At 39.8% G+C, this 27,111-nt stretch overlaps 1 protein-coding gene and 1 pseudogene across 2 annotated transcripts in view; both read left to right on the plus strand.

Moving 5' to 3' along the window:
• The window catches only part of Corin (corin, serine peptidase), a 200,831-nt gene extending 174,417 nt beyond the window's left edge, over positions 1-26,414 (plus strand). For both annotated transcript variants that reach the window (XM_038345201.1, XM_038345193.1), the window contains exons 17-22: positions 5,827-5,940; positions 8,355-8,404; positions 8,553-8,727; positions 22,006-22,277; positions 24,562-24,695; positions 25,844-26,414. In XM_038345201.1, the coding sequence (XP_038201129.1) occupies positions 5,827-5,940; positions 8,355-8,404; positions 8,553-8,727; positions 22,006-22,277; positions 24,562-24,695; positions 25,844-26,038 (940 nt within the window). In that variant the 3' untranslated portion in view covers positions 26,039-26,414. The remainder of the gene's footprint in view (positions 1-5,826; positions 5,941-8,354; positions 8,405-8,552; positions 8,728-22,005; positions 22,278-24,561; positions 24,696-25,843) is intronic.
• On the plus strand, positions 21,506-21,603 carry LOC119806058 (annotated as a pseudogene).
• Positions 26,415-27,111: the final 697 nt, after the last annotated feature.

The following is a 27,111-nucleotide window of genomic DNA, read 5'->3' on the forward strand; positions in this document are numbered from 1 at the left end:
TTGCTTATCCTAAAATCCACCCTTTCCATTTGTTATTGCAATGCTTTTGCAATATTCACAAAGTTACATAGTCTATACTGTCTGATTCCAAAATGCTTTTATTAGCGTCAGCCCACTCTACCCCACCCCAAAACACATGGCTATTAGAGACCAGTTTTCATTTATTCCTCCTCCAGGCCCTGACAACTACTAATCCATTTTCTGCATCTGTGGGTTTTTCTACGGAGCACATTTCCATAAGCAGAATCACACAATCTCTGCTATTGCTTTCCACTTTTTCCACTCAGCACAGTGTTTTCCAGGTTCGTCCATATTGGTGATTTATGATGCTGCAATGGATAGTCACCTGTAAGCTTTTACACAAGCATTTCAAGTTTCTTAGGTAGTAATACGTATAACTAGAGTTACTATAGCAAACGGCAACATATTTAATTTTTAAAGAGCTGCCAAACTCTTTTCCCAAGGGGCTATATCATTTCAGATTCCTACCATCAAGGTATGAATTATAATTCCTTCATATCCTTGTCAACTGTGATTGTTAAGTAATTTTTTTGCTAGCCAGCCTAGTGGTAATGTGACAATATTTTCACTGTGATATTGATTTGCATTTCCATAATTGCTAAATGTTCCACACATTTTTTTAAAAAAAAATATTAGTCTTTCACTTCTGCCTTAGATTTCCAGAAAAGAGAGAATTCTTTATCTCTAAGGATTCATTCTTTTCATTTTGTGTGTATTAATGTTTGCTTACATATATGTCTACATAACATATGTATGCTTGGTGCCCATGAAAGCCAGAAGAAGGCATGGGAACCCCTAGAACTGGAGTTAACAGACAGTTGTGAGCCGCCATGTGAATGCTAGGACTGACCTAGAGTCTTCTGCAAAAGCAGCAGTGTGTTCATAACCACTGAGCCAACCCTCCAGCTCTACATTTCTTTTTATTATTAATTATTTTTAAAAATCATGTATGTGTATAATATATTTTGATCATATTCATTCATCATTGCCTTCTTTTGTGTTTATTGAGTGGGAAAAATCTACCCTATGTAACAATCCAAGGGTTTTTTACTTCTTGAAAAAAATGCCTACAGTACTGAGTATATGTTTGTTTGTCTAAGCAGAAGCCACATGAAACAAGGCCATGGAGTGCCATGACCTTCACATGGCAGCTTTGGAACCTTTCTGATAGCCTTGTGGTACATGCTTGGGGAGTTCTTATACATCCAAAAACGTTGGTGGCTAAATGTCTAGGTGCAAAGAAAATCTAGATTTCAATGGGTGTGTCTATAGTGCTTCCTAGACATTATATTTTGGGTAAAAGAGAATACTTTCCAAAAAGGTACCAATGGGAAGAAGTTTTTCTTTTAATTCTTCCATTAGACTACTTGGTATCATCTCTGAAAAAAAAAAAAAAAACTAAAGAAAATATTCCTGTTGTTATAAGAACGTATATTTATGGTCACTCATGGTAAGCTTTGTCAGGAATTTGGCTATCTATTAGCAAAATGGATTTTAGAGCGTGTCAGTTGAGCCTGTGAATAGTTTATGAGATTAAGTGGCAACTTCTCAGCGAGGTAGAGAAAATCTCTGTTATTAACAGCAACGAACAAGGCAGGAGCTCAACTTAATCAGATTCACTTTCTCTCAGGTTACATTTGGCTGAAAACAACTCATCATTAAAAATAGATTCCCACCAGTGCTTATCAAATAAAAACCAGCTTCCCTGAGTTCTCCAGAAGCAAATACTGCCCAGAGCCAGCCCTTCCCCTTCTCGCCTTGACCCCAGTTGTGAACCATGGAATTCAGGAGCAGGAATTTATCTTGGTCTGTACAAATCTCCTAGGATATCAGCTTCTCAGAGGTTAGAGCGTTGATCTGGACTGTGAATGAGAACGGGGCAAATAAGAACACGGAACAACTTGAGTAGCCTTCAGCACTTGGCCCAAGAGGACTTGAATTGTTTCTACTGGAAACTGTTACAAAGCCACGTCTTTTCGAAATGTCACCGCACAGCTTCTGGTGATGGCTTAATTTCTGACCTTAGGTTTTCGTTGTGTTGTCTTTAAAAATTACCTCCAAGTCAGCAGCAACATGCTACCTTCATCTCAAAACTATCTTTTCTTATTATATTACAATCTAGATAGAAAGTTCAGTTCTTTTATTTTAGCATTTTATAAAATGTCAATCCCTGTTATATTTTACCAATCTTTAAGCACCCCCTACTTCTTCACCTGATATTAGACACTCTGTTCTGATTACTGATGTTCCAGCACTCTGAACTGCTTCCAGCTAGGGTAGCTTTCTTCCTGGAATTCTGATCACTAGACCTTCGCCTAAATCCCCAACCCCATCATCATGATTCATGACTCAGATCCTACTTGGATGACTCAGACGAGCTTTCTGACTGAAGCGGCCTTCACTCTACCACATTTGATGTCGTCTTTTTGGACGTCCTTGCCCAGGGCCCCAAATAACTTTTGAAAACAAGCTGTAGTCTATTTCTCTCACTGAAATGACAGCCTCTAATTTCCTGTTTCAATTTCCGTTTATCCTTGCTACTTCATAGTTGTCCATTTTAATGTCCACTTGACTGCATCAGCGATTTAAACTCTCTTAAACTAACATTTGTTTTTGAGTTTCAAACCATCTGGTAGCCAGAAGTACCTGAGCTTGAACATGACTGGCTAACCCATTTAAGAAACATAAGTCAAGTTTAATTTTTAGCACCCTCCCTTAAATTTTTTACATTACTCCAAAAGCAACATGCAAAGGACTGTGTAGATTCCTAATGGCAGGGCGCAGTAATCCTTTGAAATAAAATATTCCGATTAATGACCCTGGTAGATGCAAACCATTTATCTGCATTTCCCCCCTTCTTCAGGACATACTTCCCTTGCTTCTCATGTTCCTGTTCCACTATCCATTTATCCCTGGGAGACAAGCGAGTGCTAACGTCTATGAACAGGACTTGACTTATTGGCTGAGGTGAAGGTACATTGATTAAAACCAGATGAAAGCCCCTCACTCCCAGGCTCTTGTGAGCAGCATGGAGATGCTTAACATTCTTCAGCAAGATTTGTTTCTGTCAGACCTGGGGGAATCTTCTTTTCTTTTCGGTCACAATATTGATCGAGTGTTTGGTTTATAGCCGTAAGGAAGCCAGTCACCGACTTGCAGGAAAGTCAGCTGAGGATGAGCAAACCACTTCAAGTTCTTCCCTCCCTTGTTGCAAAAAGAAATGGAGATGAGAAATCTAGAGCCTCAAGGCTACTTAGTTCCACAGCACCAGGTTTTGAAAGATGGGCACATCTCTTTAGAGGCTGTTCTCACTCTACTCGTTGACACTCGGGTATTGCAGTGCTTATATGCGTCACCAACTATTGCTTTTTGTTTGTTTGTTTCTTGATGTCGCACTATTAATCTACAATTTACATTTTCCTGAATTTTGGATTCTTTATCTAGAGAGTTCTGTGTTGGTTACATTTCTTGCTTGAATCAAGTTGTCTTTGTGTTTAAAAGCATTTTCTCTGATTCCAAAAGCCACAAAAAAAGGAAGAGGCACCTGATGAGACAAAGTACTTCTGTCGCAAAGTTAAGTTCTACTCCTGCTTAAGGCTTCCCGAAGAAAGAAGTAGAAACTGGTCACTTCTAGTCTTAAACAATGATAAAAATAAACTGAAAAGTGATCAGCATTTTCTTTAAATCCAAAACAGGGTGCCTTCAATAAAATGCTTGAGTCTCATGTCAAAGAGGCAAAGGGATGCCCCAAAATGTTTTCTCTGAGTTATCAACAAAGAGGTGGGAGTTTCTGACAAAGTATATAGAAAGATAAAGGATATATTTACATAAAAATATACTTATCACTTGACACAACTTGCTCAGTTTTGTAAGACTGAATTTTATTTTCAAATGATATTTTAATTTATAATGTCTGTGGTTGTTTGCTGTTTACAACTTAAATGTTTTAAATACTGTTATTAACATTCTAATAATGTTAAATATTATTTGATGTTTATGATTAACAAATATTTTACTTCAGTTAGAGTTTCACAATTTTCATACTGAAATTGATTACTCAGTGTTTTTAATATTGTGAAATTGAATTCATATTAATTAAGTTAATAATTACTTAATAAAATAGAGTTTAATGTTATAAGGTAATACTTTTCTTATTTTACTTAAAGGTGGTTTTGTTATTAGTACCTATATATTGTGCCCAATATAACTATGACAGTCCACCTTTTAAGCAGACAAATAGATTGTAAGATAAGTATACATTTTCAATTATAATTTCAATAAAATTATATTTAATATTACAAGTTTAATAGAAAGTTAGAATCAGACTTTATGCCCCTCTCCAAACTTTTGTATTAAAGGGAGTTGTGCTGTGGCAAATGTAAGCTGAGCTGTCTAAAATTGTAGTGTTCACTCATGTTTGTCTGAAACCCATTAATGCCATACTGTCAAAAGTCTCTAACTCAGTCTTCAGTTTAATATGTAATATCAACAGGATACTTGGAAGGACAAAAAGCTGAACTTGTCTCCTATACAAGTATTTGTATCTCAATACCAGCTCTCAAGCCCTAAGAGTGATCAATGGGGTTCTTCTTCCCTAGCACCAGATACATTAGAACAGAGTCTGTCATCCTATGGACGTGTGTACGCTCTTGCTGTTCTCCAGAATCTACTGTGCTATGGGCATGTGTAAACTCTTGGTGTTCTCCTGGGTCTGGTTAGTAACGAGCCATAGGCAGCATTGCCAGTGTTGAAAGATTTAGTTCCATGCACGTGGAACAGCTGAGTGTTTCAGAAGCATGAAAAGTAATTTTAGGATAAAACTCTCTTCTCCCTAGGGATGGGATTCTCAAGCTTTCCATCTGACGTGACCGAGGTGAAAGCTAATTGCTTATTTTGTTGGGGGCTTGTGAGTGAATGATAAGGCGCACAGCATATAGTATAGTGTGGGGCCTCTTCCCAAAGCAATAATAGGCCTGGTCTAATACATGTGAATCAGCTAAGGGAAAAACCAATTAACATTTTGTATAAAAACCTAAATTCTTCAATACCCAAGGTTTTAAATATTAGAAAACAGTGGAATCATCTTAATCAGTGTGACTGAATAAGACAACCCCTGGAAAGTGTCAGTGAGTGCTGAGTAAGAACATAAAGAACACGACAACATTGCACTGATACATTTCCCAGGTGCTGAATTTTCAGTGCATTAAGCTTTTGTGATATATTGTGTGTGGGGGGGGGACCTACTTATAATTGTTTATGGTTTTTGGAAACAGAGTTTCTTTGTGTAGCCTTGGTTGTTCCGGAGCTCACTCTGTAGACCAGGCTGGCCTCAGACTCAGAGATCTGCTCGCCTCTGCTCCACAAGTGTTTCACCGTTGCCCAGCACACATAGTTTTAAAGTATTTAAGTCATAATTGGCCTTTGAGTCTCTGTATTTTGGGCCCTTGTTATGTTTCAGGATCACAACGAAGAAGAAAAGAGACAGAAAGATAAACTTCATTGTTTCTGTTTGATTTCTGCTGTTGGGTTTTGGGAGTTTTTCAGATGTTAGAATGCTAACACCTCATCATGTTCAAATGTCAACAGAGAGACTGACTGAAGTAGCTGCAGTAATTTGGTTTTACTTTTACTAACTCCCTCCCCATTTGCTTCATGCCAAATTCTCCCAGATGAATTTCTTTTCTTGAAATACTGATTTACAATGTGAAATATATGTATTTAAAACAAATGAGTCTTAAATGATAATAATACCTGTACAAAGATCATTATACTTTGAATATTTACCCAGCATTTGCCTTGTATCAGAGAACAAGCTGTGACTGAGATAATCCAAGGACAGGAAAGCCAGCCCTGGCTGAGGTTGCACTCAAACTGGGAGAATCTCACTGGGACCACCTTGCAGGAGTTGCTGGTACACAGGTAAGAATAGATCCACAGCAGCCATATGTATATACATATGGAACAAGGGCTGATCAAGACTATTTTCTCTATTTTTAACATGAAAACACTCAAATTTGCCACACCAGTAAATAACTTTCACAAAACATCTGTTAATCTTTAAATGTCAACATTAATTTCCTCTTCATAGATAGGATTAACTTGGAAAAATGCCATATTTAATTGGAACTACTGGAACTATTAATATATTAGGGGAGAAATTTGACATCTACTCTCAAGTCTTTTAATGTCTTGCTTTGAAATGAACTCTCAAAACTGGGTTCCCTATAGTTACTATGTTGGACTAGTTAGCAGGAGGAATTAAGTGAAAAATACTAAAAAGTTAGAATTTGAGAAAATAATAAACACAAAATACAACTAAAGTCATGTAGCCTTGAAAGTCTTCCCCTCGTAAGTGATGACATATTAAATAAATTTGTCTCCTTTGATTATTGAGGCTGTAGGAGGAAAGTAAATGGAAGGAATGGATTCTTTTTTAAAGATTTGTTTTTCCTCTGTGTATCTGGGTGTGTGTAAGGATATGCACATAAGTGTAGGTGCTCACTCGTGATGCCATTGGTGTCAGGTTCCCTGAACTCTTGGGTGACAGGCCTCCTGATTGAATTCTTAGTACAGAACTCAGGTCTTTAACAAGAGTACTACTTGCTCTTAATTGCCGAGCCACCTCTCAAGCCTCCTCCTTTTTAAAAGATTTACTTTGATTTTTAATAAGAACATTTTGTGGTCCTGGGGCTTGAGGCTGAAGTTTCACACATGCTAGGCAAGTACTCTGCCACTGAGCTGTATTCCCTGCCCAAGGAATGAACTCTTATTAGACACTTATTGCATTACAGGTACTACCTAGGTTTTGTTATCTAGTTGACTCATTAATTCCTTAAAATAAACTCCTAAATTATAGTTACCTTATTTCAATAGCTGAGGAGACTAAGGGTTAGATTTAAGAATCTTTAAGCAACTATACCAAAGGCCACAGCCTACAGAGTAAGTGACGACAAACTCAAGTTAATTTGTCTGACTTCAAAACCTAAGTGCTAGGTAGATCACCTCTAAGAACCCCAAAGAAAACTAAAGATGGCCCTTCGTCCCCCAGAAAAATCTTAAGGTTTCTTTATTGGACAAACTTATCTCCAAATTTCTTAATATTTTGTCAAAGGAAGTATTTTTTTCCAAATCAGTGACCTAAATATTTCAGTGCAATGGTGCTCCTCTAAGCTGGGTGTGGAAAAAGCCCTTTAGACCACATAAATGAATGAATAACCATTCTCTTTGGGGGCTTGTAGACCTGGATCACTAACTAAATGTGATATTATATAGCAAGTTTAGTACAAGGAGTGGGGTGGGCAATCTTTGTGAGTATCTAACCCAAAAGTCATAATTTTAAAAAATATAATAATTCACAACTAATTTTTGAATGTCATTTTTACACTATGTTCAGAGCTAGTCTCAGAAAGGGTAGAGATATAAATGAAATGAAAGATTTGATCCCAACATATATCAATTGAGTACACTCAGAGGTTTGAAGGCAGCGTATACCATCATTTCAGATGTCAAGGGTACAAGGCTTAGAGAGATAGCTCAGTTGATGAAGTGCCTGCCGTCTAAACACAAAGACCTGAATTTGGACCCCTGGTATTAATGCTAAAAAGATCTGGGAGTACACATAATCTCAGTACCAGGGGGAGAGAGACAGGAGAATCACTGGGGCTTGCTGGGTAGATGCTCTAGTCAAGTTAGTGAATTCTAAGTTCAGAGATCCTGTCTAAAAAATATAGTGAATGACTAAGGAAGATATTAACTAAAAATGGTCACTAGTCTCTGTATACATAAGCACACCTGTGCACATGTACACATACAAATACATACATATGCATGCTATGCTACCTGGGATTATATAGAATAAACACAAGCTCATCTTTTCCTGTCACCTCTTCCTAGATCCAAACTTTAACCTTGACAGTCTGGGCAAGATGTTTTTCTAGTCTAAGTGTCCTATTCCTTTATCTTCTATTTTAAAGTGTAAAGTAATATTTTATTCATCTCAGTCTAAATCTCAGGCTCTTTGGGGTTGGGGGAGGCTAATCCGACTTGCTCATCATTCACCATAGATTCTAACTATTAAATAAGATGATATAAGAAGCTTCCTGATAAGAATTTCTCTTTCCACAAATGTGATGCCTTGTTGGGATAGAAGTGTGTATTCTCCCATGGAAGGCTCTAACTATACCTGTGCCCTGAGAAATCTTGTAGTAAGACAACTGTGCTCAGAGTCTAAACGCCCATGACAGTGGACCCTGTGTTGCCTGACTTTGATAACATGCTTAAGGTAAACACCAAGCATGCAATTTAATATTATAACATTTTGTTTCCAAACCTAGGCAGTCCTGTCCAAGCAGAAGTAAGATTTCCCTTCTGTGTATTAATCAAGGTGAGACTGGTGGTTTGTTATGGGACATGGCATTAATTGAACCATGCTGGCTCCTGGGAAAAAGGACCATTTATGCATGAGCAGAGCTCAGAATCTACTAGGTTTGGTGATGAATGAATCACGGACTGTGGTTTCTGCTCCTTGTTAGACTGTGGCCGCCGCCCTGCTGCGCGCATGAACAAGAGGATCCTTGGGGGTCGGACTAGTCGTCCTGGGAGGTGGCCCTGGCAATGCTCTCTGCAGAGTGAACCCAGTGGACACATCTGTGGCTGTGTCCTCATTGCCAAGAAGTGGGTTCTCACGGTCGCCCACTGCTTTGAGGGGTAAGCTGCACTCTTTTATTTTTCTCTGGATCTTATTATTTGTCACTTGGACATTCTCAGTGGCATATGTAACTCCTTGAAGTCATTTCAGTGCAAATAGCATAGCCGTTCTCCTTCCCAGGTCTCTATATGTGGAGATCTTCCTGCCCTTTTCATCTTCTGCTCACTAATGGTCAATGGTTAAATGGGGCTTAGAATGTTTGTGCTAAGGAGGGAGGAGGAAAATGAAGAAGTTCAGTAGACTGATTCCCAAGCCCAGTTCAGCATCTGGACATCTTAAGTGTGTTATAGATATGTGAATATACATGGAAGTGGTTTGTTTGGAAACTGCGTAAGTTGAGATAAACAACTAGTAGGTAGTTTGGGAAGTAGAATTAAAGGTACAATATTTGCATTAGGTTTCTCAGAGACAGAGAACCAAGACTTTGTCCCAACAATTTCTTTCCCACAAGCTTTGTGTGGGCTGGAAGTGAGGAAATCTATTTGAAGCCTTAGGAATCATGCCTGGCAGCAGCTACTAAGACTGAAGAAGTGTATGTATCTTTAAGAGCTATTGCTGTAAACATGCATTATGCATTTTTCCCTGCCATTGTGGTCTGAGTATGTGTGTATTTCCTGGCATTATTCAGTACCTTCCACACTTCCTTTCTGTTACTTTCTCATCATCCTGAAGGTAACCACTGTTACAGCCTGATGAGCCTTTCTCCATGGCTCTAACCACATGCAGTTGTTCCAATGGTGACATTGTTGATTTTCACAATTTGAAATGACACTTTGTACATTGTTAAAACTTTTCTGGCAACATACCATGGGCATCCCCCTAGGTCAGTTCTTGTGGCCCTGTTATATTTCTTTTTGAAGCTAAGTACTATTCCGTATAGGCTTATCATGCATTTTCTATTAGTCTTCAATTGATGAATATTTGAGATACTTTTAATTTTCTGTTATCTTAATCATGCTGGGGGAACCCCTTCTTATACGAACTAGTCTCCTATGGCTGTTGTTGCTTCTAGAGGAGCATGTAACACACTTAGCTCTGTATTAGGATTGCAGACATGTATACTTGTTTTGCTCCTTGAGGAAATTAGTAGGGAGACATTTTTTTTTTAAAAAAATGAGATTATAATATAGTTCCATCACTCTCTTTTCTCCCTCTAGATTCATTTATATACCCACCCTAACTCTATTTCAAATACATGGCTTCTTTTCTTTTACTTGTTCTTAAACACACACACACATGCACATATACACACATGCACACACTTGCACATACACACACACACACTCCTAAATACATAAATAAACTTGCTTAGTCTACAGTGTTACCTGTATTTGTATGTTTTTGGGATTGACAGTTTAATATTGGATAGTTAATTGGTGTGCTCTTCCCTGGGGAACACTATTTCTCCCATTCTCAGCATTTCTTAGTTGCCTATAATTTCCCTGTCTCGGTGTGATGGTTTGAATAGATATGGTCCTCATAGACTCATGTGTTTGAATTCTTGGTCATAGGAAGTGGCAGTATTAGGAGATGTGGCCGTGTTGGAGGAAGTGTTTCACTGTCGAGGCAGGCTTTGGGGTCTGGTCAAGCCATTCCCAGTGGGACAGGCTCCTTCTATTGCCTGAAGATCAAGATGTAGAACTCTCAGCTCCTTCTCTAGCACCATGTCTGCCTGCACACAGCCATGCCGTGCCATGCGATAATGGATGAAACCTCTAAAACTCTAAGCCACTTCCAGTTAAATGTTTTCCTTGACAAGAATTGTCATGGCCATGGTGTCTCTTCATAGCAAGACACCAACTAAGACACTAGGGTTGAGGTCTCCTGAACTCCTCCACCTCCCATCCACATTAGCATGTTTATTAGTGTTGCACTGCTCAGGTCATTAGTCATACTTATGAGACTTCATGGGTATAACTTCTCTGACATTTCTAAGAGACACAATCCGTAGCAAATTCCCTGATTTTCTGACTCTTACCATCTCTCTCTACCCCCTATTCTGCATTGATCCCTGAGCCCTCGGTGAATGAGTTATATTGTAGATGTGTCAGTTGAGGCTGGGTTCCACAATTCTGCGTTTGTTTGGTTGTAGTTTTCTGTAATGGTCCCTGTCAGTTGCAAAGAGAGGTTTCCTGGATGAGGTACGAGAGAGACACTTATTTGTCTGTAGAAGAACAAATCTTTAGAATGTAGTTAGGGTTTGTGCTGGTTTAGAAAAGAGGTGGTTCTAAGTTTTCCTCCAAGATCTACGACTTCGCTAGTCCTAGGTAGTTGGCTGGGTTTCCAGCACCAGGTTTCTCTCTTGTTGAATGGGTCTTCAGTCCCATCAGAGAGCTGTTGGTTACTGCCACGGGTTGTACCCTTTGAGCTCTTGTCCCTCATTGGACATTGCTGTGGTTCACAGATATGTAGGACGACTGTTAATCGTCTCCCTTCTGTAGAGGTTCTCACATCACTTTCTGATATTACAGAAGCTAATCTTTCAAGTTAGATCCAGGACAAAGCCCTATGAATATGCCTGAAGCACATGGTTGTCCACTTATAGGGTTGGGGGGTTAACTAAGGGCAATAAAGTTTTGGGAGTCTTGTGGACAGCCCTGACCAAGAAAGAGGACAGACATTTAAACTTGTATTCTTTTTTGTCAGTATCTTTTTATTATTATTATTATTATTATTATCATTATTTTTATTTTTTCCTCTTTTTATTGATTTTTATTGAGCTCAACATTTTTCTCTGCTCCCCTCCCTGCCTATCCCATTCACCCTCCAACCCTCCCCCAAGGTCCACATGCTCCCAATTTACTCAGGAGATCTTGTCTTTTTTTACTTTCTACTCCCCATGTAGATTAGATCTATGTAAGTCTCTCTTAGTGTCTTCATTGTTGTCTAAGTTCTCTGGGACTGTGTTTTGTAGGCTGATTTCCTTTGCTTTATGTTTAAAAACCACCCATGAGTGAGCACATGTGATAATTGTCTTTCTGTGTCTGGGTTACCTCACTCAAAATAATGTTTTCTAGCTCCATTTATTTTCCTGCAAAATTCAAGATTTCGTTATTTTTTTCTGCTGTGTAGTACTCCATTGTGTAAATGTGCCACATTTTTCTTATCCATTCTTCAGTCGTGGGACATTTAAATTGTTTCCAGGTTCTGGCTATGACAAACAATGCTGCTAAGAACATAGTTGAGCACATGTCCTTGTGGCACAACTGAGCAACCTTTGGATATATACCCAAAAGTGGTATTACTAGGTCTTGAGGAAGGTAGTTTCTTAATTTTCTGAGAAATCGCTACACTGACATCCAAAAGGGTTGTACCAGCTTGTATTCCCACCAGCAATGCAGAAGTGTTCCCTTTTCCCTACAACCTCTCCAGCATAATTTGTCATCAGCGTTTGGTGTGGGAGAATTGTCTGTATTCTGTCAATCATGTTTTAAATAAAGGCTGATTGGCCAGGCAGGAAGTATAGGTGGGTCAACCAGACAGGAAGTAGAGGTGGGGCGATGAGAACAGGAGTATTCTGGGAAGAAGGAAGCTCCCTCCCCAGTCCTTCCCAGATCATCGAAGAAGCAGGATGTGACCTGCCCTGCTGAAAAAGGTACTGAGCCATGTGGCTAACATAGATAAGAATAATGGGTTAATATAAGTTATAAGAGCTAATACAAAGTCTGAGCAAATGGGCCAATCAGTTTATCATTAATGCAGACTCTCTGTGTGATTTTATTTGGGGCTTACTGGCTGTGGGACATAAACCCCAACAAGCTGGCCCTCATGTTACAAGTGTTTTTGATTTTGGCCATTCTTACAGGTGTAAGATGCAATCTCAGAGTTGTTTTGATTTGAATTTCTCTGATGGCTAAGGATGTTGAACATTTCCCTAAGTGTTTTTCAGCCATTTTAGATTTCTCTGTTGAGAGTTCTCTGTTTAGGTCTGTACTCCATTTTTTTTTTTTATTGGATTATGTGTTCTTTTGGTGACCAATTCTTGAGTTCTTTGTATATTTTGGAGATCAGACCTCTGTCTGATGTGGGGTTAGTGAAGATCTTTTCTCATTTTGTAGGCTGTCATTTTGTCTTTGTTGACCATGTCTTTTGCTTTACAGAAGCTTTTCAGTTTCAGGAGGTCCCATTTATTAATTGTTTCTCTCTGTGTCTGTGCTGCTGGGGTTATATTTAGGAAGTGGTCTCCAGTGTCAATGTGTTCAAGTGTATTTCCCACTTTCTCTTCTATAAGGTTCAGTGTGGCTGGCTTTATGATGAGGTCTTTGATCCATTTGAACTTGAGTTTTGTGCATGGTGATAGATATGGGTCTATTTTCATTCTTCTATGTGTTGATATCTAGTTAAACGTGTATTCTGAATACTTGACAAATGATGGTAAGATAAAAAATATGTAATAAAATTTGATGACTCTATTGGGGAAAAATCTAAGTATCAATTCAGTACCTTTTCTTCTCTTGAGAATTTTCATATGTGAGACCCAAAATGATTAGAGGAGTCTCTAGAGTATGTACAGAAACACACTGTGATGTTATTGTTCTAGAAGATGCCAGATGTTTCCAGATGTCTTTTCCAGCTCTGATTCGTAGCCCACAGTAAGCAGAAGATTACACTAGCAAAGCACATCCATCAGTGGCGATTACCTAAATGAACCCATGGCTCTTCAAGGGAGCAGCTCTCCTAATGGGTTTATTAATCTAGGTTTATGGACGGGTCTTGTCATTCCCACACATGGTGTCCAAGTTCCCTCTTGTACTGGAGGATCCGTACAGTGAGGAGGGAAGCTTGCAAGGTGTATGTTTATAATTCACAACGCGAAGATGATACCAAAAACCTTGAAGAAATTTTGTGGAATACAAAATTTTACAACTGTCAAGAGGGGCCTGCCCATCTACACAAGGTTAGAGACTGCCAAACTCCAAGCTCTTGCTTGACTATGTGCTCATAGCCTAATTCTGCTTTATGGTCTCTCCAGTGGCACTGCAGCCTTTCAGAAGGTTTAATTGTCAGGCATAGTCTCTGCTGGGGCCATCAGTTGATGCAATTATTGGGATTTACTTCATATCCTGATCCCCTGCTTTGGCAAGGCATAACATGCTCCATCTGTGGGCCTTTTCATCCTGCCTCTTTTAATTATGTTTGCGGGAAAGAAAAGACAATTTGCTTTGCATTTCCACGGAGAGGTATTTAAAATTACCAAATAACAATTAAAACCATGAGACACTAAGTTGCCCAGATCAAACCCCATATGCCCCACTACCAGTTCCGCTTCAAAGGCTGTGAGGAGGAAAACAAGTCTGACATCCAGTGATGACCTAGCAGGCAATTCCCTCCCATCTTCCACCCTTGAAAGACGGAAGCATGAACTTCCTGGGCCAGCCCACAGTGAGGAATGATCAAAGCTTCTGATTGCTTTCCGGGGAACTTGTATGCTAAGCTGTGCATCCCCAGCCTTTAACTCTGTCATGTCATGCATGTCTTGATTTCTACCACCCCAGCCAGTCCAGAATTTTGGCTGTGCATCTGCCTTTCTGCCCATATTACCCAGCGTCCTTTCTCTCCCCTCAACATTTAGAGTCCCACAGGTCCAAAGAACATCTGTGCTTTGCAGGATCTTCAATATTTTCAGCCCTGGATCTTTCTGCCAGATATAGCAGGAAAGCCTCCAAGGTGAAGGGCCCATTTTTTCATTTCTTCTTTCATGTTCTTAAGAACAGAGACAAAACACAACTCAAAACAAAAGAAAAAAAGAGAAAAGAGAGAAGATGATGATGATATTTCAACATTATTTGGATCTTTAATAATCCCTGAGAATTTTTCCATCTAACTCAGGAAAACCCCTCTTAATTGTCACAGAACAAACCAGACCCTTAATGGCCTAGCTCTCCTGATCTTAAAGTTTTATAATTCACCCAGAAACGAAGTTACTGAGGGTGTAGATGGAGCTGCGGGCAGGCCTGCTTCTTGTCCCACCCGGCTCCGCATGGCTAGCTTTACACCCCAGAATAATTACACAGAAACTGTATTCATTTAAACACTGCCTAGCCCATTAGTTTCAGCCTCTTATTGGCTAACTCTCACATCTTGCTTTAACCCATATTTAGTAATCTGTGTAGCGCCATGAGGTGGTGGCTTACCAGGAAAGATCTTAACCTGCGTCCATCTCGGAGAGGAGAGCTATGGTGCCTTGTAAAATCTCAGCCATAGTGTAATTAAAAAGGCTATGAAAGCCTTGAACGGTTATGTTGTCCTGTCCAACATTTTCAATCAAAAGAAATCTTACCTTTTTGTTTCAACCGAAAGAAATCTTACCTGTAATGACCGTTGCCTGCCAGTAGGTGGCGGGGTGCACCTGAATCCACGTGGCGTGGGAATCAGCCAGGAGTGATTGTGTCTCGTTAGCAAGGAACTCTAGGTTAGACTAAAGGCCATTTTCTACAGCTCTTTGAAGAGGTTGAAGATTATACTATCTATACTAAATATAATCTCTATGTATCTAAAGAACCTGATTAGCCTAAATATAAATATGACAAACATATATGACTATTGATTTATAATTCTCGATACCTAACTTGAAGACTAAGAGAATAAACAACTGTGCAATAAATGAGGACAATGACCTCCAAATGTAAACAATGTATATCATTACATAAATAATATATAAGTATCTTAATCAGAGGTAGAAATGTACACTGCATTATGGTACATATATGCATATATATCAATACAATATATATATATATATCAATACATAACAAATGTTTTAAACAGAGCTAGAAGCATACTCACATACAATATTCAATATACTTTAACTTTTTATCAATATACAAGAATCAATACCAATATAATTTTCTAGAAACAATAACTCACAAATATCAATATATTATTATCCCATTACCAATTGAGGGGCTGTGATTTGTCCTCAGGATTGCCCCTTCATCTTGGTGCTTATGAACTAGGTCATTCATTCACAATTTATTTTTCTGTTTCATCTTCTGGCAGGATTTGATGCATTCCCATCAGTATAAGTGTTCATGATCACAGAAATTCTCGGCTCTGGCCTCACCCCTCCCCCGTGGTACTATTCTCAGCATTATTAAAGCGAATGCAAATGTGGCTTTGAAAACTTCTGGGTGACTGGAACTTGTCTCCATGCTCCCCACTGCCCTGTCTCCTATAGAGTTATTCCAATCTCCTCTCTAGAACAACAACAACAAAAGTCTATGATATAGATAGTAGTTGGCCTGAATTAACAACCAATCACCATAGTTTCTGAAGCTTCTAACACTAATGCTTCCCTTCTACTTTTGAGTTTTGATTAAAAGAAAGATTTAGGCAAATTAAGTTTGGTAAGGTTTAACCAGAAGAAGAGTGAGTGTGCATTGGGAAGCCTTCAGAAGCAGAAGAGATAGAGACTTACTGTTTCTGGTGCCATCGCTTCCTATTCCAGCACACCACACCTGGGACAGAAGATTGCGCGTTGCTGGAGAACATTATGCACCTGACTGCTAATGGAGCTCATGCCACATGTATGACCCTGAACCTCACATCAGCATCTTACTAATGCAGTGGACACTTTTACAGTGTCAGTAATTATTTGACAGCTCAACAAATCTCCATTATCCTCTACTGATCTCACCTATATATCCTGAATAATATAGATATCATTCTGTCGTATCTTTTGTCTTGTCTTATCCCCAGTACCAAGAATTTCCTTGTGTCTCTGGTCTTATTTCCTGCTTTGCCTTTATTTGTGGTGGGTGATGTGCCCCTTCTGATTAAGAACGATCGTGTTCCTTCGCCCTTCATAGACTTTACTCCTAACAGTACCGTTCCTCCCTGCATCAGTTTATCCCTGGGAGCTGCTTAGTTCCTTTCACATCTGTTCCTTCAACATCACTGACTTAAAAGCCCCTCTCTTTCCTTCACTTCTATCCTCAACTATTGCTCCATTTTGATTACTGTCCACCAGAAGACTCATAAAATATCCGCTATAGTTATCTTCTCTAGCTAAGAAATGATGCTTACTGGAGCTTGGCAATGCTGTCCGTCTTGTCAAATCAGTTCTAGTGATCAGCTAGAAGATCAGTAGTCTCCCACCAACTCTTCCCAAATGCTGAACTGCACACCCATTCAGTGTATAAAGCACACATGCTCAATCAGATAGGAGATGAATTTTACAGATATTATCTGCAAAACATTTTCGAATGGAGAGGTGGAAGCAGTGAGAGTTGTAGGCAGACGAAATGAGCTGTAACAGACAGCGCTTTCCACGGAGGAGCCATTTTCATTTCCTACGCTTTTCTTTTGAAACACACTCCTACTCATTTCACGGCTGGGACTTTTGGTAACTGCTGTAGTTTCACGCCACTCGGTGATAGGCTCCAATTTCACAGTGCTCGAGTCCATATGTAGTTAAACATTAAGTGTTCAGATGATTCTTGCTCCCCGCCCATTTATTGTGACCACTTGTGATGGTAGAATACAGACGGTGAATGCCACTGTTTCTACTTAGCTGTACTAGCTTTGGGATTGTGCGGCTACATTATAATACCTGTCTTTTCCTTCCTTCCCTCCCTCCTTCCTTCCTTCTCTTCATTCTCTATTTATTCTTTTTTATGTCCTTCCCGTCTCAAAATCTTCTCAAATCTAATTGCTAAAGGTCACACACACACACAGACACACACACAGACACACACACACACAGACACACAGACACACACACAGACACACACACACAGACACACGCTTAAGCCCTTCTGTTAGTTTTTCTGGGCCCTTGTCCAACAGAGCGCTCTACTTTCTGTAATTTTATCCCTGGTGGCTGACTCCCATCACACCTGGAGGTATCTGCCTCTATAATCTGCTATCACATTACTTATAAAGTTTCCATCCACTTGATAAGCTTTTCTTCCCTAGTTCCTCAGTAGATGTCTATGGATGCTACTCATTGCTTCAGAGCTCAATAAAAAAATCTGTCGTGTAGGTGTTTCAAGGGCCAGCATTCTGACCCCATTAGTTATGGTCACTATCTGTGACTTATGCAACTTTTCATTAAGTATTTCTATATACCTCTCATTTCTCTTTGGCTTGAAATGGTCTCTCAGTGAACTGGAACAGGGATCCTCTGTCTTCCCCTTCCCAGCTGAGTTTACAAATGCACATGACCACTCTTCTTCCCAGTGATAGTTCTGGGGATCTAATTCAGATCCTTGTGCTTATCAAGCAAGCACTTTGCCATCAGAGCAATTCTCTCAGCTACTGGATCCGGAGAACTTTGGCATGACTGTCACTAAAGATGAGGCAGGACTCTTTGATGCTGTTTTGAGGTTTTGCATCCAAATGGGAAGTACTCTTCTTTACACTGTGGATTTTAAGGTCATGATCTTGGCTCTTTGTACACCGATTTCCCCCATTAACTTTATAACTATGTCCTGTTTGTCACTGGGTATCCATGTAGCCTAGAACTCTTCCCCATCTTCTTCCTCCTAGAGACAGGTCTGTCTCAGCCCTCATTCCTGACTCCCTTTTCTAGCACACGTTCAGTGTGCTCATACCATGGCAAATATAGCATGAAAAACAATTGGTCTACATAATGAAATCAGTCTGCCATTTATACACTTCTCCTTGACCTCAAAAACCCCTTATCTGCTTTATTAGTTCTCTTTTTCCATGGCTGTGGAGGAAAAATATTGAGAAGCACTTTAAATTCTATATCATGTGCATAACAAAACAGAAAGGGATAATTCTGTCTACCTTTTCTTGCTCTTGGATATTAATACTGTGAGAATACTAGGCTGTGAAGCAAGACTACTGAATGTAAGTTAATAACAGTTTTTGGTTTTACTGACCCCCACATTTTACTATTAGGTTTAAATTAACACCAATATAATTAAGTACTTAATTTGATGTTATTTCATTTTATTGCAAATAATTAAGAATACTTAATCACTTTAAATATTGCTTATGACAAAAGCAGAAGGTGAATTGTTGTAATAGTTAGAACTTAGTCATTGTGGGTTCTGGGGTAAGAAGCTTCTAATGAGGCAATTAATAAATCAATCTGAAAAAATATTATTGATTTCAGATGTCTTAAACAGCGAAATTCCACGAGAATGTGGTATTTCCTCAATGGTCATGTAGACTTACTCCTGTAGACTAGGAAAAAAATGCAACAAAAGGGTGGATAAGGGGAGGAAAGCAGAAAGGAGGAAAAGTGTGTGCTTTAAGTGACAGAAATATGTAATGAAACATAATTTTGTAGCATTATCTTGTCATGCCCAAGACATAGCACTTCCTCCAACTTATTATCGTCATTTCATGAACTAACCATCTTCACTCAATTCTATAATTTATATAGGCAGAAAGCCTTGCCTTTTTGCTTGTTGTGCTCTCTAGTAAAATACTTGGCTTAGAAAAATTGCAATTTATCTGTATTTATTGAATCCATGACATCATTTTATAGATCTGGCATTATTTTCTTTATAACAAATTTTGAAAGCCCAGAATGTGTGACTGTAGAGAGCTCCTTAGTGGAGTTTGGGCCAAGGATCTAATGGCACTGAAATAAGCTTGAACGTCAAAACTGACGACTTGCCAAAGCCAGGAGAGCCTGTCCCATGCTGATTTCCAGCTTTGAGTTCCTCTCAAGTGATATGGTGGAGATGTCTAGGGAATTGATACTTCAGTATCTCTCCAAATGATTCCATGTTCACCCTGGCATGATAGATGAAATCGACCTACTCTAACTGATTTGACCAGAAGTTTGTGAGTGAGGAAGAGTGGAAGAATGATTAGTTCTTTGTACCATAGTATAAGGGCGTGCGCACACAAAAAACAATCCCTTAACACTATTATCCAACAAATATCCAAATCTTTGACCGTTGTCTACTCAGACCAACTAGGGTCTGTAAAAATAGGAGAACATGAGTGGCTTTGACTTTGTTTACGTGTTTGGGGTCTACTAATAATGCTTTAGAATAATTTAGAATAAGTACTTGCTAACAAGTACCTTTTAGAACCCACTCTTTCGCCCTAGAAGGCCATATAGATAAAGCAATGGGTAAGACCAATAAAGTCCCTGTTAGAGTTGGAATCCAAAATGTGCCCACTTTTCTGGTTATTTATTTATTTGTTTATTTTTTTGTCAACTTGACACAAGCTAGAGTTATCTTGGAAGAGGGACCTCAGTTGAGAAAATTCCACCATCAGATTGTTGTAGAGCATTTTTTCAATTAATGATTGATGTGGGAAGGCCCAGCCCACTTTAGGTAGAGCCACCCCTCGGCAGGCTGCCCTGAGTAGTAGAAAAAAATGAGCTGAGCAAGTCATGGAGAGCAAACCAGTAAGCAGTGTTCCTCTGTGGCCTCTGTTTCAGTTCCTGCCTCCAGATTCCTACCGTGAGTTCCTGCTTTGGCTTCCTTTCTTCAATGGACTGTGACCAGAATTTAGGCCAAATGAACTCTTTCTTTCCCAGGTTGATTTTGGTCATGGTCTTTATCACAGCAATTAAGCTAATCAACACACACACTCCCAACATTTGTGCTCCAGCTGGTGGTACTATATTGGAAGGCTATGGACTCATTAGGAGTTAGGGTCTAAAAGTGCATGGGGCTTTGACGTTTATAACCTGGCCACTGGTTGTTTTCTGAGCTTCCAAAATGTGAGGAGCTTTTCCATGTACACACGCGTTTACGACCATGCCTCTGAAACTGTGAACCAAAACAAATCTTTCTTTGTTTGGTTAAGATGTGTGTGTGGTATGGTCACATCTATGTGAAAGTACTAACACAGTTCTTTTTTACACTGATATAAAACTCTGTGGGGTGGGAGAGGGCAAGATAGGGATTAGACAGATAGATATATTATCATAAAATGTCATTGATATCCATGAAAACTACGAGAAGGAAATCAGAGCAGGTTCGTGAGCAGAGAATAGAGAGGTAGAGTAGCAAGGTGTGGGGCTTACACTGAAAGCGGAAATGAGGAGGGACTTTCTGACGCCTGAAGTGTTGGGTTCACGAGGGAAATGATTCAGTTAGTCACTGGTGCTTGGAAGCATTTCATTCCTGAAAATAAATTCTGAAAGCTTAAACTTCATCAGTCATGTGGACGACTCTTCACCATCTTGGCCGTTATCAAGCATCCAGGTGAGTGTGTTTGCCAGACAGTTGGATCAAGTTTGCTACTCAGGTCAGAGAATTTAGCTCATGGTCTACATTTAAGAGTCACCAGAGTACTGTATGTTTAAAAGCATGGAGTTACAGGAAATCATCAAGGGAGTGTGGCGTGCTAGAGAATGCAGAGGAAGGGTCCCAGAGCACGTCAGCATTGTCACCAAGAGTGTGGGAGAAGGACCCAGAAGAAAAGACAGGCAAGGAGGCAGAGAGCAACACATGAGGTTGGGGAAAATTCCACAGAGTGGTAAGACCTGTAAACTTGGGGGAGAAGGTTAATTTTAAGGTAAAATTGTCTAAACTATTGATGACAAATGTTCCCCTAAAATGGAACCTGAGATTAACCATTGGGGCTTGTGAGTGGTCGTTTAAAACACTGGCTTTGAAATTTGCAAAAAGCTGCCCTGAAAGCTTGACATTTCCCTGAGGTGTTTCTTCTTCCTTGGAAGCGCCTTAGTCTTGCCTTTCCCCCTCCTTTCTCTCTTTTTCAACTCCACCCTTGTTCCTCCCTCTTTCTCTCAACTTTATCATTCTTATGCCATGAAGCAGGCAACTGGTCCTAAGACCAAACTAGTTCTATTTTCAAGAACACCCTATCCAGGAAGGCTGAATGCTTGCTGTCAAAATCGCAATGATACATCAGAGATTAGCATGGCCCTGCGCGAAGATGACTTGCAAATTTGTGAAGCATTCCATATTTTAAAAATAATATAAATACCTATAGTAATAGTGAAGTCTGAGCTTTGCTTCCTCATATAATCATTTCTCAGGCCATTATGTGACCACTTCTTCTTCTTTTTTTTTTTTTTTTTTTTTTTTTTTTTTGGTTTTTCGAGACAGGGTTTCTCTGTAGCTTTGGAGCCTGTCCTAGAACTAGCTCTTGTAGACCAGGCTGGTCTCGAACTCACAGAGATCCGCCTGCCTCTGCCTCCCGAGTGCTGGGATTAAAGGCATGCGCCACTGCCGCCCGGCATGTGACCACTTCTTATGCAACTGAACTGGGAGATAGGCTTGGGAACAGGTGTTGTTCATATACAAAAATTACTTTTAAAAACTCATGCAATCAAAGCAGAATTGAATGAAGGTACTCTTGAATTGTTTTAGGAGAGAGGATGCTGAAATTTGGAAAGTGGTATTTGGCATAAACAACCTGGACCATCCGTCAGCCTTCATGCAGACCCGCTTTGTGAAGACCATCCTGCTACATCCCCGTTATAGTCGAGTGGTGGTGGACTACGACATCAGCATAGTGGAGCTGAGCGATGATATCAATGAGACAAGCTACGTCAGACCTGTCTGTTTACCCAGCCCAGAGGAGTATCTGGAACCAGATACGTACTGCTACATCACAGGCTGGGGCCACATGGGCAACAAAAGTAAGCCAGGGTCATCAGCGATGTTTGTCCTTTCAGCTCATAACGGAAAAGCACTAGGCTTCCTTTAGGCGTTGGCTACTGTTTCCCATTTCACATGAAAATCACAGCCACATAGGGCAAAGGCTTTAACTGTGTTATGTTCTCCCTCCTAAGCCAATTGTAAACATGAACAACCCATCGTAACACATAAATCTGCCCACCTGAGATGAAAACCTAAACCCTCTTTCCCATAGCTCTTTCTTCAGGGAGTTCCTACCAATGTTTGCATGGATCTTCCATGCAAGGTGAGATTTAGCAGACATCCCTGTGAGAGAGGGCAATGACTGGGCTACCTCTTAGTGGAATTTCTCAGAGGCTGTGTGGAATAATTAGGTAATTCCATTTCTGCAGGCAAGCTACATGATGACTTTTCAGTTCTGTAATTGATTTGTTCTTATCTGCATATACAGTGCATCCTTCTATAAAGAAATGTGATTCATATCTTATTATTTAAATTGCTTAAATTTGGTTTTATGAAAATGATTTGAAAACAAAGCATGTAGGAATTTTTTTAACCATTCAATCTCAACTTCCCTAAAGGACACTTGCATGTAGTTTGACCTATTTAGAATAAGAACTGAGTTAACAAAATCGTTGCATCAGCTCCAGAAGTAGGCCAGGCTTCTCAGAATGGTGATGTACACTGGCCTTCTAGCATCTTGATATTAACCAAAGGAACACCAATTTAAAGGAACTTGTTTTCTCCTTGAAGCTTAGTCAGATAGTTTGTGAGCTGTTTCTTTTCTGTATGATTAAAAAAATGATGGAAAGGAAGTGTTTATAGACATCAATGACTCTTTCAAGAAGATCTTCCTATAAGAATTTTGAAGGTAGTATTGCCTTATAATGCCACCATTCCTATTCATGTTGCTTTATTAAAACCCTGATTAGTATTATAATGAAATGAGCAGAATATCCTTCACAGTGTCTCTTTTTGTGTTCTTCACAATATGTATCTATATGAACTTACAGTAATAGGGTACCACAGAGCTTACACAGCAGTTAGGGGGATAGCGTGATGAGCAGGCAATGGAATTTAATCAGGAACATCCCCTTGACCTTGGCCATTCCAGTCTCTTCCCTTCCACAGAGGGAATGAGATAATCCTGTAACACCCAGGATTGCTACACAGAAGAAAAGCATTGTGGTCCAGAAGATGCTGATGATATGAGCCTCAGCTACCTTAGTATGTGTTGGTGCTGTCTCATTATCATTGTCATCCTGATGATTGTTAAACTTGTACTACATCACATTTATTTTTTCTCAGATGATGAGCATTACTAGTACTGCCTGCCCACCACTTCCTCAAGGAACAATCTGTATGATTTTTAGGATGTCCAAATAGGATTTAAGAGGTTTTGCTTGAAGACAGCAACTGTTATTCTTGAAATTTTTATTTATTTATTTATTTATTATGTATTCAGTGTTCATGTATCCCTGCAGGCCAGAAGAGGGCACCAAATCGCATTACAGATGGTTGTGAGCACATGTGGTTGACTGGGAATTGAACTCAGGACCTTTGGAAGAGCAGGCAAAGCTCTTAACCGCTGAGCCATCTCTCTAGCCCCTCTTGAAATTTTTTTAAGCAAGACAGAAATCATATATTCTGTCTATTGTAAGCAAGAAATGATATCCTTTTCAAATCTTTCTGCCACAGCCTCTAGGATTAAAGGTTCGACATCAGAACAATAGCCACAAGAGCACATCCTTGTGAGGGTCGGCAGATTTTCTCTGCACCTAGAGAGCACGGCAGATGTGCTGAGCTAAAAACTCTGCCTTGTTTCTCCCTTTCCATTGTAAAAGCTGATCTTTCTCCAGAGTACCTGGCAAGAAGGAAACACAATCGTTTCAACCCTTCTGCCATGCTGGAAAAATAAGGACTTTCATCAGATGATTGCTATTGAAAGTTCCGAATAGAAAATTTGGGTTGGTTGCAAACAAGTCTTCACCTTGAGATTATTTTTTTCCCAAGACAAGGTTTCTCTGTGTAGCCCTGGCTGTACTGGATCTCATTCTGTAGGCTGAGGTTGGCCCCGAGCTCACAGAGATCCGCCTGCCTCTGCCCCCCCCCACCCGAGTGCTGGGATTAAAGTTGTGTGCCACCACCACTTGGCAAGTTTTGAGATGGTATTAAAGGGAAAAAAAAGGGTTCTCTAGGTATATGAAAATATTCCTTTGTGCTGGCCTTACCTTCGAGTCACTTCTATGCCCCTGTGCATCTTTTGTTTCTTCTTTTCGAATGCAGTGCCCTTTAAGCTGCAGGAGGGAGAGGTCCGCATTATCCCTCTGGAGCGGTGTCAGTCCTATTTTGACATGAAGACCATCACCAGTCGGATGATATGTGCTGGCTATGAGGCTGGCACCGTGGACTCGTGCATGGTAAGCCGCCTTCTGACCGTGCCAGCCATCAGAATCCTCCATGACTGTGGTGAGCTTGTCCAGCTCCATCCCAAGTCATGTGTGGTCCCAGGAACATCTGTAGAAATCGTTTACTGCCGGGAGGAGGACAGTGGTGCCAGTCCATCTCCTTTGATCATGTTGATGGCTAGGACAAGACTAATTAGGAGGAGCAAATGAAAACCAAAGCTTTAAATCCAGTGTCTTAAGCAACAAGGGGATACCAGAGGATATTGGCAAGTATAAAAATGAAGACATTAGGATACACATTGGCACCCGAGCTCCCACAGTGTGTGAAACGACTTGTCCCTAATGTGACTACCCTGGCATTGCTTGAGATCTCATGGTCCTCATTTGATTACCAGCCTGTCAAATGCCACTGCCTTCAAGCCCAGGCAGGATGTGTGGCCACAGCGATCTGCAAAGCCTGCCTCTTAGCAGTGTGGGGAAGTGTTTTTACTTTAACTTACCATTTAGCGGTTATTGTGACAAACTGTCTCTGGGGGGCCAATGGGCAAGTAAACAAAGAAGCTGGCAAGGGAGGAACAGGTAGTGGTTTTTACACTGCTGTTCTGTTGCTTTGAAGTGATTAGACGGCTCCTCAGAGTTTAGAATGAAAGAGAGATAAACCACGCTTGTCTAATGACATTAATTAAATAATTACATAACTAAAGGGCATTTGTGATGGTTCATTTTAGAACATTTTGTGCAACTGATTTATGGGGTGTATGTGTGTGTGGGTTGATTTTCCATCTTGGGTAATTTCTACTTTTATAAGACCAATCCAATTTAAAGAATAAAATTGAGATGATTAGTTTTGATACATCAAGGCTTTTATGACATTTTGTTATATGCAGGAAGTAACTAAGGGTCTTCAGATCTTGTGACAAGAACAAAAATCTCTTTACAAACTACATCTATTCCTTTAAAGCTCAGAATCCATCATGCTTATTGGAAAGTTCTGTTATACAGTGCAAAGCAAATACCCTCCCAGGCTTATGATGAAAACCTTCAGTTGAAATTTTCCAACTTGGTTAAGCTGGTTTGGGCTTTATTGTACCCGTAAGATAATAACCCTGCCACTGGACCTCTGAAATTCCATGACTAACATCAATTGCTATCTCTTGCAGGGAGACAGTGGTGGGCCTCTGGTTTGTGAGAGACCCGGAGGACAGTGGACATTATTCGGTTTAACTTCGTGGGGCTCCGTCTGCTTTTCCAAAGTCCTGGGGCCTGGAGTGTACAGCAATGTCTCTTACTTTGTTGAATGGATTGAAAGACAAATATATATCAAGACCTTTCTCCAAAAGGAATTCCAAGGATGAGCAGAGACTCTGCCAGCAACCCACACAAGCATGGCCCTCTTGACCGTGAAGAGTGCCCCGCCAAGAGCTTTTGTGGGCAGGGCACTCAATGTGCCCTGCAAGACCTCTTGTTTGTACCAGACCCATTTTCCTCAGCCTTTTTTTTTTTTTTCCCAGCTTTATCATTCATTAATTTCATGAATTCTTTTCAAAGCACAGAGCACAGTAGGTTTTGTTCTTTCCCTAGGCTAACCTTGAATGTAGTGTGGAAGTATCAACTCTGTAGAAACGACATCTGGGGCTCTATGGTAACAAGTGATAGGAAGTTCCTTTTCGTACTATCGTAGCAAACAGATGGAGAGACATACTGATGGGTCTCCTCCAGTTTCTGTTCAAGCACAGCAGTTTCGGGGGCACCTTTCAGAACTGACCTTGGAGACTGGCTTTTAATTGATAAAAAGCCAAGATAATGTATATGCTTATGTTATTTACCAGACTCTTCTGAATAATTTGGAGAAATTATGAAAGAGAAAAGACTCGCAGTATTGATTGAGACAGTTGAAATTGCAAGACAAACAGAATGTAAAATTTTCTAGCCATTAAAACTAACACTCAGAAGTATATTTCTATCCTCTCTGCATTCAAATTAAGATTGGAATTTCATAGACAACCTCCATAGGACTTTCCCCATTACTGGGGATGTTCAGTATATATCAGATGACTGAGATTTCAACAACTAGGTCAATTTTCCCACATTTTTTTTGCTTATATGAAAATGAATGAGAACCTTCTCCACTTTGGAGACAAGAAACAAACAAACAAAAAACCAAAAAATCTCCCCAAAAAATGAAAAAAAGAAAAGAGGAAAATTAAATGGTATCCCACCCCCAATTAAATCTGAAAATTAGTCTTCCTATGTTCACCCAAACCAGAAATATATTTCAAAGTGCAGCAAAATGTTGCATGGAAAAAAAACATTTTGCAATTTCCCCCTAATGATGTCTAACATCTGGTGTTGCCATTTTGCCTCATTGATAATTAAAACAAAAAAAATTAAAGTTGCTTTTAAGCACTGGGCCACTTTACACAAATTA

The sequence above is a fragment of the Arvicola amphibius genome, chromosome 1, assembly GCF_903992535.2.
Source record: "Arvicola amphibius chromosome 1, mArvAmp1.2, whole genome shotgun sequence".
NCBI lineage: Eukaryota > Metazoa > Chordata > Mammalia > Rodentia > Cricetidae > Arvicola > Arvicola amphibius.